This window comes from Hypanus sabinus, chromosome 23, assembly GCF_030144855.1.
Source record: "Hypanus sabinus isolate sHypSab1 chromosome 23, sHypSab1.hap1, whole genome shotgun sequence".
Lineage (NCBI taxonomy): Eukaryota > Metazoa > Chordata > Chondrichthyes > Myliobatiformes > Dasyatidae > Hypanus > Hypanus sabinus.
In genome coordinates, this window is record NC_082728.1 from 5,355,011 (window position 1) to 5,369,460 (window position 14,450).

The 14,450-nt window shown below is 44.8% G+C and overlaps 1 protein-coding gene across 1 annotated transcript in view; it reads left to right on the forward strand.

The window, feature by feature from the left end:
• The window catches only part of wu:fj29h11 (uncharacterized), a 157,395-nt gene that overhangs the window by 135,028 nt on the left and 7,917 nt on the right, over nt 1–14,450 (forward strand). The window contains exons 44-50 of the mRNA XM_059949087.1: nt 2,694–2,873; nt 4,584–4,825; nt 6,460–6,605; nt 8,875–8,962; nt 11,113–11,230; nt 12,430–12,573; nt 14,287–14,421. Coding sequence (XP_059805070.1) covers nt 2,694–2,873; nt 4,584–4,825; nt 6,460–6,605; nt 8,875–8,962; nt 11,113–11,230; nt 12,430–12,573; nt 14,287–14,421 — 1,053 coding nt within the window. The remainder of the gene's footprint in view (nt 1–2,693; nt 2,874–4,583; nt 4,826–6,459; nt 6,606–8,874; nt 8,963–11,112; nt 11,231–12,429; nt 12,574–14,286; nt 14,422–14,450) is intronic.

Sequence of the window (14,450 nt, forward strand, 5' to 3'; positions counted from 1 at the left end):
AATCTATTAAATATCCCTAGTGTATCTGTTTCTATCACCATCCCTAGCAGGGTGTTGCACACACCCATTAAACTCTGTAAACAAAAAACACACCTGACACCCCCTCTCCAATCATCTTAAACTTAAAACTCCCTTGTGCATTCGTCCCTCCCCACTGTTCTCACTACTGGCACTTCTCGTTGCAAACGGAACAAGTGCCAAACAACCTCCCTCACTATCATTCAGGGCCCCAAACAGTCCTTCCAGGTGAGGTAACACTTCACCTGTGAGTCTGTTGGGGTCATCTACTGTATCCGGTCCACTCCTGGTGTGGCCTCCTGTATATCAGTGAGACCCGACATAGATTAGGAGACTGCTTCGCCGAGCACCCACACTGCATCCGCCAGAGGAAGTGGAATCTCCGGATGGCTACTTCCCATTCCCATTCTGACATGTCAGTCCAAGGCCACCACTACTGCCACGCTCAGTTTGGAAGAGCAACACCTTATATTCTATCTGGGAAGTCTCCAACATGATGGCATGAATGTCGATTTCTCGAGCTTCCAGTAATGGCACACACCCAATTCCCCTTCACCACTGCCCATTCCCATTTCCCCCTCTCACCTTGCCTCCTTACCTGCCCATCACCTCCCTCTGGTGCTCCTCCCCCTTCCCTTTCTTTCATGGTCTTCTATCTACTCCCACCCTTTATCTCTTTCAGCAATCAACTTCCCAGCTCTTTACTTCACCCCTCCCCTCCTCTCTGTTTCACCCATCACCTGCCACCTTGTTCTTCTTCCTCACCCCTCCCCACCTTTTTACTCTGACTATTCGTCTTTTTTCCTGTCCTGATGAAGGGTCTCAGCCTGAAATGTCACTTGCTTATTCCTCTCCATAGACACTGTCTGACCTGCTGAGTTCCTCCAGCATTTTGTGTGTGTTACTCTGACCATAGACACTGTCTGACCTGCTGAGTTCCCCCAGCATTTTGTGTTTGTTACTCTGACCGTAGACACTGTCTGGCCTGCTGAGTTCCTCCAGCATTTTGTGTTTGTTACTCTGACCATAGACACTGTCTGACCTGCTGAGTTCCCCCAGCATTTTGTGTGTGTGTTACTCTGACCATAGACACTGTCTGACCTGCTGAGTTCCCCCAGCATTTTGTGTGTGTTACTCTGACCATAGACACTGTCTGACCTGCTGAGTTCCTCCAGCATTTTGTGTGTCTTGCTTTGGATTTCCAGCATCTGCAGATTTTCTGATGTTTGTGGTCTTAAAATTATACCTTCTTGTATTAGACATTTCTGCCCTGTCCACTCTATCTGTGCCTCTTGTACACCTCGATGAAGTCACCTCTCATCCTCCTTCACTCCAAAGAGAAAAGCCCTGGCTCACTCAACCTGACCTCATCAGACATGTTCTCCAATCCACGCAGCATCCTGGTGAATCTCCTCTGCACCCTCTCTAATCCAGACAGCATCCTGGTGAATCTCCTCTGCACCCTCTCTAATCCACACAGCATCCTGGTGAATCTCCTCTGCACCCTCTCTAATCCAGGCAGCATCCTGGTGAATCTCCTCTGCACCCTCTCTAATCCACACAGCATCCTGGTGAATCTCCTCTGCACCCTCTCCAATCCACGCAGCATCCTGGCAGATCTCCTCTGCACCCTCTCTAATCCACACAGCATCCTGGTGAATCTCCTCTGCACCCTCTCTAATCCAGGCAGCATCCTGGTGAATCTCCTCTGCACCCTCTCTAATCCACACAGCATCCTGGTGAATCTCCTCTGCACCCTCTCTAATCCAGGCAGCATCCTGGTGAATCTCCTCTGCACCCTCTAATCCAGACAGCGTCCTGGTGAATCTCCTCTGCACCCTCTCTAATCCAGGCAGCGTCCTGGTGAATCTCCTCTGCACCCTCTCTAATCCAGACAGCGTCCTGGTGAATCTCCTCTGCACCCTCACTAATCCAGGTAGCATCCTGGTAGATCTCCTCTGCACCCATAATTAACATTATTTGGCACCCTTTCACCACAGTACAAGAGGAGATAGATTTGCGGTTTGAGGTGAAAGGTTTAATATAATCATGAGGGACAGTTGTTTCTCACAGAGGGTGGCAGATATTGTGGAGTGGGATACCGGTGGATATGGTTGAGGCAGGTACATTTTAAGAAGTATGTGGATGTGTACACGGAGGACAAGAGTTTAGCAGGATATGGGCCAAGTACTGGGCAATGAGGTTAGTTGGAATATGCATCTTAGTCAGCAAATGCAAATATAAATAATAACGAGAACATGAAATAACAACTTTAAAAATCCTTAAATTCAGATCATTGGTTGTGGGAACATCTCAGTGGATGAGTGTAGTTACTCCTTTTTGCTTAAGAGCCTGATGGTTGAGGGGTAGTAACGGTTCCTGAACCTGGTGCTGCAAGTTCTGAGGCTCCTGTACCTTCTACCTGATGGCAGCAGCAAGAAAATAGCATGGCCTGGCTAGTGGGGATCTCTGATGGTGGATGCTGTCTTCCTAAGATGGCATTTCATGTAGATGTGGTCAATGGTTAGGAAGGTTCTACCCGTGATATGCTGGACTGAACCCACTACCCTCTGTAGGATTTTCTGATATTAACAATCATTATTTTGCTTTACTGTCGTGTACTCGAGCTAATCATATTATCCTTTCTATTAACCTCATCTTGTCTGTGTGCTTAGGGATGATTAAAGATGAGAGGATATTTCCTGCTAAGGATAATCGTTGGGTCTCCCTCGCCAGCTGCCCTCTCATACCAGATGATAAACACTTGGAGCGGATATTTAAAGCATGTTCTCTGTGTCTGCTGACTGTGCCCGCTGCGGAGAGGAATCGTCAACTCATCAGGAGCGGCAAGCAAGGTAACGCTTCAGCTTTCTGTGTTGAAACCCTGCACGCGCAAGACGAGGCGGGTGGGATCAGAGAGGTTTTGTAAGTCCTCACAGACCAGAGGAAATAAAGCTAAATAAACATAGCTAAACAAATGAATAAATGGATGTTGGCTCTATTTGTCAGGTGGACATCGAAACGTAGAGTAAAATGGGTCGTTTGTGACAAACCAAATTGGTGAGGAATGTGCTGGGCAGCCTGCAAGTGTTGTCATGTTTCTGGTGCCCACAACTCACTAACCCTAATCTGTACGTCTTTGGAATGTGAGAGGAAACCCTCGTGGTCACAGGGAGAACGTACAATATCCTTGCAGAGAGCAGCGGGAACCAAACCCAAAGTCCTACAACTGCCGCTGTAATAGGGCACCAACCACTCTGTAACCATGCTGCTGCTGTCAGCTCCACAGTACAGCCTGCCAAAGGCACTCCCACGGTCCTAAATGATTCCTTTTCATCAGTGTAGCCTTCAACTGGAGTACTGTTTACACTTACGGGCTCCACACAATAGGAAGAACATGTTTGTGTTGGAAAGAGTGCAAAGGAGACTGGCAGTATGTTCAAAGTAAATTTATTATCAAAGTAGATATATATGTCATCATATAAAACCCTGAGATTCATTTTCCTGTGTGCATACTCAATAAATCCTGAATAGAATAATAATCATAATAGAATCAATGAAAGACTATACCAACTTGGGCATTCAACTAGTGTGCAAAAGATAACAAATTGTGTAAAAACAAAAAGAAAGGAATGATAACAATACATAAATAAGTAATAAATGTTAAGAACATGAGATGAAGGTTCCTTGAAAGTGAGTCCATAGGTTGTGGGAACATTTCAGTGATGGGGTGAGTGAAGTTATCCCCTTGGTTCAGGAGCCTGATGGTTGAGGGGTAATAACTGTTTATGAACCTGGTGGTATGAGTCCTAAGACTCCTGTACCGCCTACATGATGACAGCAGTGAGAAGAGAGCGTGGCCTGAGTGGTGGGGGTGCCTGATGATGGATGCTGCTTGTCATTAAATCTTACGCATGTATGCCACCAAACGAAACGTTTCTCGGACTAAGGTGCACGAAGCAATACATATAACTCAAACACATATAGCAATGTTACCGCAAACAAATAATAAAAATGCATTCCAGAAGATTGAAGCTTAGCATAAGGTGCATTTGCAATACCAAGTTACAAAGTAAACGGTATAACACTACTGGCATTTCGTATGTGATGAGACTTGGGTGGTGCAGGGAGTTCAGTCGTCTCATGGCCTAGGGGAAGAACAGTTCTTGTCCTAATGCCATGGTACTTACTGCATGATGGTGGGGTGGGACAGATGCGAGGGATCATTGTCATCAGATGTAATGCCAAGTTATACAGGATAAAAAGGCTTGAGCCATGCCCCCAATCTGTACAGCACTGACCATTTAAGGGAGTATATTGGCTCTCATTCCTGATGGACTGGAATGGGGGAATTGAAGGAAGCTATTTTCCATTCACTATGTTCATTATCTGTGTAAAAATCCTCAATTAGTAATCGGCTTGTACTTGTTGTCTGGGTCATGTAAGTAATAGACACTTGGTCAGGATAACTGAAGGCAGTTGAAGCCCAAGTCTACTTCAGAGAGAGTTGCAAGAAATTTTTTTGGATCTTCTGCACATAATTGGTAACCATTTCCTTTTACCAGAGGTCCGATTTAATGAGGAAAATCGCAACTTGTTTTTTGAAATCTGCGGTGTGCAGCGACTTTCCAATTGCGTCACGGTAGAAGCTCAGACTGAGGATTTCAGACCTTGTCCTCGTGTCCAGAACTTTGTCCGTTCTATAACTCCGTTCATCCAGAGGTGGTTCTGTCACCGCACCGACTTGTATGAAGAACTACAAGGCAATAATATTGTTACAACTCTCAAATCTATGGCCTTCTACCAGGTAAATATTCCGTTACAACGGCATCAATGAAGTACTTGTACCTGGGGTCCCTTTAAATTGGTGAGGGATTTCCCAGTCAGGGTTGTTAGCCCTGAGCTGAACCCCCAAACATGGAGAACAGGTGGGCCATTCTTATTCTGGCCTCTACCCTTTGACCTGTTTGGCATGAGTGACCCTATCAAGAGCCAGAGCCAAAGCCTCAAGCCCTGACTCCAGCCGACATCGCTCTCCAGGTCATTGAGGCGTGCAAGCCTCCAAAACTATGACAAGGTGGAGATTGTGAGGTAAAACAATAACATAATTCAGTGAAGTGTGACAGCTACAGAGAAAGTGCAGTGTAGATAAACAATAAGATGCAGATCCATAATGAGGGAGATTGTGACATCAAGAATCCTTCTAGAAGCTGTTCAATAGTCTTAACAGTGGGGCAGAAGCTGCCCTTGAGCCTGGTGGTACGTGCTTTTCAGCTGTTTGTATGTTGTATACTGGAAACTGATGTCCTAGCAGCTTACTACAAGTATTGGCTATTCTTTGAAATGTGCAATAAAATTCTATTCATCAGCCTGGAAAAGCAGAAAGGATTTTGGCATAGAGTGTTTTGTGTGCAGATCTGGTTGCCCCTTTACAGGAAGATGTGAAGGCTTTGGAAAGAATGAAGGAAAAGGTTTACCTGATCACTGCCTAGATTCGAGGGTTTGAACTATAAGGGGAAGTTCAAGTTTAATTGTCGTTCAGCCATATATGAATACAGCCAAATGGAACAGCGTTACTCCAGGGCCAAGGTACAAAACACAGTACCAACAGTCACACACAGCACAAAGCACAATAAGACAGCAGTAAAATACAGAAAAATATATAGTCCAAGTCCCTGAGTCCATGAACGTTGCAGCAGTCTGCAGTCTAAACATAATACAGCTTGTCTTCTGCTGAGTGAGTACTGGAGAGTGGCTCTGATGCCTTTCTCCTGGGCGGGCTGCAAACAGGTGACACCGTGGTTTGAGGCCTAGTTCTCATTATGACTGAGGTGTTGGACAAACTTGGGTTGTTTAAGAGTTCAAGAGTTACGGGGTAACATTGCAGCTCTGTGAAGCTCCAGTTCGACCACACTTGGAGTACTGGTTCTGGTTCTGCTAGAAATTGAGATTCTATTTGTCATCTCAGTTTCCAGTTGTACTTGATTGGAGTTGTCCACCAGGCCCAATATGGATAACTGATTCAGGATTGAGTTCAAGAGTCACAAACACTCTAGTCAGACCACACTTGGAGTATTGTGTTCAGTTCTGGACACCTCAATATAGGAAGGGTGTGGAAACTTCCGAGAGGTGCTCACGAGATTTACCAAGATGGTGCCTGAATTAGAAAGCACGTCTTATGAGGACAGGTTGAGTGAGCTCGGGCTTTTCTCTCTGGCTCGAAGGAGGATGAGAGGTGACTTGACAGAGGCGATAAGGGTCATAGATTGAGGGGGCAGCCAGATACTTTTCCAGGGTGTAAATTGCTAATATGAGGACCCCAGGTTCAGAGCCCCTGATCTAACGGACGTGAGGAGGTCTATCACCCATGACTGTGTATTTGTGAAATGTGGAGATGGGTTGCATATTAATGCTGATATTTGTATCTGGTTACTACTTCAGGTTGGTAAGCTGTATCTCTATTATCAACTGTCCTTGCCTGATGCTGAGCCCGTGTTTGAGAAAGATGATATTTTTTGTCACCTGAAGAATAAGAAGACCTTTTTTATTCAGAAAGATCACATCAATTCACATATCGATATCTGCAGGTAAACAATCTTCTCTATTAAAATAAAAAGAATTTCAGATGAAAGTAATACTCTGACATATATAACTATTCCTTCATGAAATGTGGTTTAAAAGAAAAAGCATCTTGTTGTGGTTCCAATCACAGCAATGGCTTATCACGAAAGACCTCACAGCTCAGTGAAGTATAGCTGAAGTCACTCCAACTTGGGAACACAGTGTGCCGAGCAGCCTTGTTCATTTCCATAGAGCAATGATCAATCCTTTTTCTCTTACTCAGCCCAGAATCCTCCATTTTTCTTACATCCATGTGCATATCTAGGGTCTTTTAAATTTCCTCAATGTATCTGCCTCTACCCCCAACCCCAACATTGCAATCCACATACTCACCATTCTCTGTGGTAAAAAAAAAAACTACCTCTGACATCTCCCCTGAACTTTCTTCCACTCACTTCAAATGGATGCCCTTTGGTATCTGCCATTGCTATAATCTCAAGCAAGTCGCCTCACATCCTCTGTCACTCCAAAGAAAAAAGCCCTTGCTCACTCAGCCTTTCCTCTTAAGACTACATCCTGGTAAGTCTCTGCACTCTTTCTAAAGCTTCCATATCCCTCCTGTAATGAGAAAAACAGAGCTGAACACAGTGAGGTCTATCCAGAGTTTTAGAGAGGTGCAACAATACCTTGCAGCTCTTGAGCTCCCATTTCCTAACCAACGAAGGCCTACACACCATACTCCTCCTTCAGCACCCTATCAACTGGCACAGCAGGACCCATGGAAGGGAGGCTTGTTTCTGTGATGTACTGAGCTTGTCTACAACTCTTAGATGACATGAAATCAGTACAGTGCAAAAATATTAAGCATTACTATGAATTACAAAATAATTAGACCTTAAGACATAGGAGCAGATTGGGCCATATCTCACCATAAGCCTTGACACCCTAACTAATCAAAAACATATCAACCTTGTTGGATCTCTGTTTATTTTCTGATCCTTGGTGTTCTTCAAGGAGTCAGGAACAGCAAGCAGTCTTAATTCCAAGATTTCAGTTTATTTTGGAGTACAAACAAACATACAAATATTAAGCAAACAAAGTAAAAAGCTGAGGATCGATGCAAGGACAAAGGAATAAAGAAGTCAAGATGCCGAGATGGTTGTGAAAAATCCCTTCTATAGATAAGTTAAGAAATTCCTTGGATTCATTTTGACACCTTATATACCAGCTGGGTAGCCTCCAACCTGATGGCATGGCCTCCTCTATTGTCAAAATGAATCCAAACTCAGGTTGGAGGAACAACACCTTATATACCAGCTGGGTAGCCTCTAACCTGATGACATGAACATTGACTTCTCTAACTTCCGTTAATGCCCCTCCTCCCCTTCTTACCCCATCCCTGACATATTTAGTTGTTTGCCTGTTCTCCATCTCTCTCTGGTGCACCCTCCCCCTTTCTTTCTCCCGAGGCCTCCCGTCCCATGATCCTTTCCCTTCTCCAGCTCTGTATCACTTTCGCCAATCACCTTTCCAGCTCTTGGCTTCGCTTCACCCCACCCCCTCCGGTCTTCTCCTATCATTTTGCATTTCCCCCTCCCCCACTACTTTCAAATCTCTTGGTATCTTTCCTTTCAGTTAGTCCTGACGAAGGGTCTCGGCCTGAAACGTCGACAGTGCTTCTCCCTATAGATGCTGCCTGGCCTGCTGTGTTCCACCAGCATTTTGTGTGTTGTTGTTTGAATTTCCAGCATCTGCAGATTTCCTTGTGTTTGCTAATAGACTACATATTAAAACAAATACATCATGTGGGTAATATACTAATAATTAGCCAATGAAAAGTGATAAACCGTTTGTTTAGCTGTTATACCAATTTCTGCCAGTGAGTGGGGATGATCCACCACATACTGTGAAAAATACATTAGTTTGTTAAAAAGTACAAATCTTATATAAAAAAAAGTTGATTTCCAACCCAACAACGTCCACTTTAAATGTGCCCTATGACTTGGTGTCCAATTCAATGAACTAAGGCAACAAAAATGGAATGAGGAAGTAGTATACATGGATTTGTGGACTATTCTTAAAACTGATGGTGAAGAAGTTGTTCCTAAACTGTTGTGTGGATCTTGAGGCTGCTTATGGTAGCTCCTCCCCAGAGAGAAGATAGGGTGAGACTAAATGTTTAAAAAAAAATCCCACCTCCTGGAAAATTCATAAAATAAAAATAAGCAACTGTGAAGTGGGGTTTGAAGCTTTGCTCTTACCTTTAATGTAATTGTTATTCCATTATTTTTCTAGAGAGATTGTAACATTGTTTAGTCTTGACAATAAGGAAGTTGAAAAGGATCTGGAACGCTTCCTACAAAGTCTCATCTCTTGCTTTGAGGTAATTTTTCTATGTTCATGTGAAAAGAGGACAGGCTTCAATGAAAATTACGACTTATTTACTGTGCAAATGTCTTATTTATTGAGATACAGTGAGGAATAGGCCCTTCTGGCCCTACGAGCCACACCGCCCGGCAATCCCCTGATTTAATCCTCACCTAATCAGGGAGCAATTTACAATGACCAATTAATCTACCAACCGGTACATCTTTGAACTGTGGGAGGAAACCAGAGCACCCGGTGGAAACCCAGGAGAACATATAAACTCCTTGCAGGCAGTGACGGAAAGTGAACCCAGATTGCCTGTAGTGAGAAATGTTGTGCCAACCACTATGCCACCTTGTAGCCCTAAGCACGTATATATAGCTAGGGTATAGCTACTTCTGCATAGTAGAATGTTTGTCAACATGGAGCAGAGATTGAGTTTAACAAAACCGATGGGAGTAAAGGATGTTGGGAATGGTGAGGGTGGAGTGCCGCTGGAGGGATGGGGGACGGGTGGCAGAGAAGGAATGTCAGGGGATAGGGGGTCACGGGTGCAGACACACCCAGCCCTGAGGCACCAGGCAAGTTTCATTTGAAACCAAACAATTGGTTTATTCTTCATTACAGATTGTCTCTCTGGTGCTTCTCACTCCCTGCTCTCTCCCTTCCCCTTTTCCCAACCATGATTCCCCTCTCCCTGTCCCCCTTCCCACACTCAGTCCACATTAGAGACCCAGATCAGAATCAGGTTTATCATCACTCACATATGTCATGAAATTTGTTTCTGCAAAAAAAAAACAAATTTCATGACATATTTGAGTGATGGTATGGGTCTCTATTCTGGACTGAGAGTGGGAAGGAGCAGGGAGAGGGAATCATGGTTGGAAACCTTAGAGATGGCTTGTTTTAATTCGGTGCTCCGGAAAGCCTGGGTATTTACCCAATGTGTTTTAAGAGAAGTACCTTTCCTTTCCATTTCTAGGAATCATAGAACTGGATCAAATGAGATTAAAGGAAAGAGATTAGTTTTATTTCTCACATGTACATCGAGACATACTGTACAGTGAAATGTGTCACCAAGCTTTTGGCACCAACACAGCATGCGCACAGCCCCCTCACCCTAACCCGTACGTCACTGGAGCACCCGGAGAAGCCTCAGGTGGACACGGGGAGAAGATGCAAATTCCCTACATTCAGCGGTGGGAAGTGAACCCAGATCGGTGATTTCTGGCACAAGCGACTGAGCCGGCCCAGAGGAACTCTTGCTGCACTGTGATACAGTACAACAGAGCACGTGATGTGTGGAGAGAGACGCCGTTGATATTTCAGGTGGATAGGTTTTGTCAGAAATATTCAGCAGGAATAGCGACGCAAAATACTGGAGGAACTCAACAGGCCAGGCAGCATAATTGTGGAAGTTTTGGGTTGAGACCCTTCATCGGACATTTCTGATGAAGGGTCTTGGCCCACAGTGTCAACTGTTTACTCTTTTCCCACAGATGCTGGCTGGCCTGCTGAGTTTCTCCAGCAGTGTCTGTGTCTGAGTAAGATTGAAGGTGTCCTTCAGCCTGCTGGTACACCCTTTCAGGCTTTTGTATCTTTGGCCGATGCGAGAGGGGAGAGGAGAGAATGTCTGGGGTGGGTGGGGTCTTTGATTATGCTGGCTGCTTTTACTGAGGCAGGGAGAAATTGAACAGAGTGTGGAGGGGAGGCTGGTTACTGTGTGCTCAGGAATGGGAGGTAGTTGTGTGGCAATCTGGGGCCCATGTGGAACAACTCGGTCCAGGTCAGATGTCAGGAGCAATACAGTAGATGAGATTTAGATGATACATTGTAGTGGTTAGTGTAATGTTATTACACTGCAAGCTGTCTGTAAGGAGTTTGTGCGTTCTTCCCATGACTGAGTGGTTTCCTCCTGGTGCTCTGGTTTCCTCCCACATTCCAAAGGTGTACGGATTGGTAAGTTAATTGGTCACATGGGTGGCGAATGCTTGTTAAGCTGGAAGGGCCTGTTACCGTGTATCTCTAAATAAAATGTTGTAAAGACTAAACGGAGGCCTTTGTGCCAGAATTTCTCGGGTGCTAAGGTTACACAGCAATCTGAGGACCTGGTTGCTTGTTGGATCATTTTGCTTGGATTTAGTTTGTAATCTCTTTCACACCCAGGATTCAAAAGCACTGCAGAAGCTGTTGAAGAAGGAAGATGTTGCTGAGTTGCCCAAAGGCGAAGAGGAGTGGGAAATACCTCTGGCAGCCGAGATAAAAGCAGAGCCACGATATACAGGTGAGGGAGGGAGCAGATCAGAAATCTTCCAACTTGCTAATCATCCGTGGTGTCTGTGTCTATGTCACAATGCAGTATCTCTGGATCAGAGGACTTCCTAATTGTTTTTCTATCAGGGACACAGAGCATTACAGCACAGCAGCAGGTCCTTCAGTGCCAAACTGTTAATTCTGCCTACCCCCATCCACCTGCATACCCCTCCCATCCACGTACTTATCCAAACTTCCCATAAATGTTGAAATCAAACCCACATCCACCACTTCCGCTGGCAGCTCGTTCCACACTCTCAACCCCCTCTGAGTGAAGTTGTTCCTCCTTCGGTTGCCCTTAAATCTTTCACCTTTCACCCTTAACCTTTAACCTACAACCTGCATCAGGTCCTGTTGAACAGTGACACCTTTTCTGTTGAGTTTAATGGTCAGCTACGAGCATGTACAAATCATTTATTATAGTTTTATGTTTTGTTTGCTTCAAATTTTAAGTGATTTTTTTTAACCTTGTTTGATTTTAATTGCGACTGAAGTTTTCTGAATGACAGAAAACCCAGTTCATTTTCTATAGGCAAGGCCAGCTGGATGTGGTTTGGCAAGTGTTGGGTTTCTTTTTCAATATGGACTGCTCTCCTCTCCTATCAGATTCCTTCCTCTCCAGCCCTTCACCTTTCCCACTCACCTCGGTCCCCTCCTCCTTCCCTTTCTCCCATGGTTTACTCTTCTCCTATCAGGTTCTTTCTCCTCCAGCCCTTTACCTTTCCCACCCACTTGACTTCACCTATCACCTTCTAGCTATCCGCCTTCCCCTCTCTCTTGCCCCACCCCCACCACCTATTCTGACGTCTTCCCCCTTCCTTTCCAGTCCTGAAGAAGAGCCTCAGCCCAAAATGCCAACTGTCTATTCATTTGCATAGATGCAGCCTGACCTGCTGAGCTCCTCCGGCATTTTCTCTGTGTCAGTCTAACCCTTCCCTCCCATGTGTCCCTAATGCATCTGCCTCTCCCTCCCACCACTCTTATGTTTAAAAAGAAACAAGCTACCGCTGACATCACTGCTGTACTTTCCTCCAAGTGATGTCCCATTGTACTTGGTGCAAGTCTGTGCACGGTGAAGGGGAATGAATGAATGAATGGCTAGTCGGTTTAGGTAGGTGCGGGGTCCGACATGGGAAAGCTGCAAGTAATGTTCTCAATTTCCTTTATCAGAGAAAACAGCCACTCACATGCAAGTGCAGACTCCAGTCGGTACCGAAAACCACAAGAACAAAGACAACAGTGCTGGTGGAGAGCAGACGCTGGCCAGCTGGCCTCCCAAGTCATCCCTTCACGCTTACCCTGACGCAGTACCAAGTAAGAGAGATTTCTACTCGAACAGTTACGGGGAGGAGAGATCAGGACCTGTATTCACCTTCCTTTTTACAAGTGATGCTAATGAGTTGTGATATCATTATACAGCTCTTGTTAGTTGAGTGGTAAGATTGAAATCGGGTGATCGCTTAACTCAACACTGGGGGTGAGACTTTTTTTAAATGCAGAAGGGGCAGCTTGGTAGTACAGTAGTTAGCAGAATGTGATTACAGCACTGTCTGTAAGGAATTTGTATGTGCCTCAGTTCTGACTGAGGCTGCCCCCTGGTCCTAGACACCCCACTATAGGAAACATTCTTTCCACATCCACTCTCTCTAGGGCTTTCAGTATTCGATAGGTGTCAGTGAAATCTCCCTCATTCTTTTAAACTCTGGCACGTATACGCTGAGAGCCATCAAACGCTCTTCGTACATTAACCCTTTCATTCCTGGGATCAGTCTTGTGACTGGACCCTCTCCGATGCCAGCACAGCTCACAACAGCCTGAACACTGCCTCAGGTTATATCCTTGATTTTATATGCTAGTCCACTTGAAATGAATGCCAACGTTACGTTTGCCTTCCTGGCGTTAGAGTGTGCTAAGCCGGTACTCGCTGGATTTCAGAAGATCTAAGAGTAATCTAATTGAAACCTGCTGAATATTGAAAGGCTTGGAGTCGATGTGGAGAGGATACTTCTTATAGTGGGGATGTCTAGTATTTCACCATTGTGGTAATGACTAATTCTGTCTAATGAACAAAATACTGTGAATATTTCTGTCAGTGTGGTCTGTGTTTCAGCCTCTCAGGTACATCTGCTTCTGGTGAGGCTTCTCTGTAGCTGTATTCAGAGTCAAGAGAGAGCAGGTGGAAATATTCCAGTCAATCGATTGCACTTGGCCAATATCCCTCTAAACGCATCTTATCCACATAGTTCATCTTAAACATAGCTAACTAAGGCAGCTGGTTTCATATAGCAATCACCCACTGTGTGTAATTAAAAAAACTTCTTCTCAGGTTCCTATTAAACCGTTCCTCTAACCTTAACCCTATTCTCCAACGCTGGATAAAACAATCCCTCTACCAGTGAGACTGGCAGGTCTCTGAACAAAAAGCCACTGGGGAATTTGTATATCTGGTCCCTCTGTTATAAAGTTTCCTTCAGTTCCTTCATCTGTGCCTTGGTATAAGGTCAAAGAGCACTCCAGCACAGATACAGGCCCTCTGGCCCGTCTAGTCAAAGTAAATTTATTATAAAGGTACAAGTAGGTCACCATATACAACCCTGAGATTCATTTTCTTGTGGGCATACTCAATAATTCCATAATTGAATAACAATTGTAACAAAATCAATGAAAGACCCCACCAACTGGCTGTTCAACCAGTGTGCAAAAGACAACCAACTGTGAAATAAAAGAAAGAAATAATAAGAAGAAATAAATAAGCAATAAATAAATAAATATCAAAACCATGGGATGAAGAGTCCTTGAAAGTGGGTCTATAGGTTGTGGGAGGAACATTTCAGTGATGGGTGAAAGTGAAGTTATTTCCTTTGGTTGAAGAACCTGATGGTTGAGAGGTAATAACTGTCCCATGCCAAGCTGTTACTCAGCCTAGTCACACTGAGTGCTGCTCAGTAAAGCGAGTTACGGACTGTTACTTTGGGCTGAGCTTGCGTGCTGCAGGGTAGTTATTAGACCTCTATTTGTCGTCTTCAGACAAAGCAGTCGACGCCGTGATGAGGATGTGGCCACCTCCTGCACCCCCATCTGATTCTGTCGATAAAGCTGATAAGGTGCCTTCTGGTAGCCACCAGCACCCTCCTGGTCACCAGCCGCCTCCTCCACGCACAGGTGAGTCGATAACACAGGAAAGATCATAC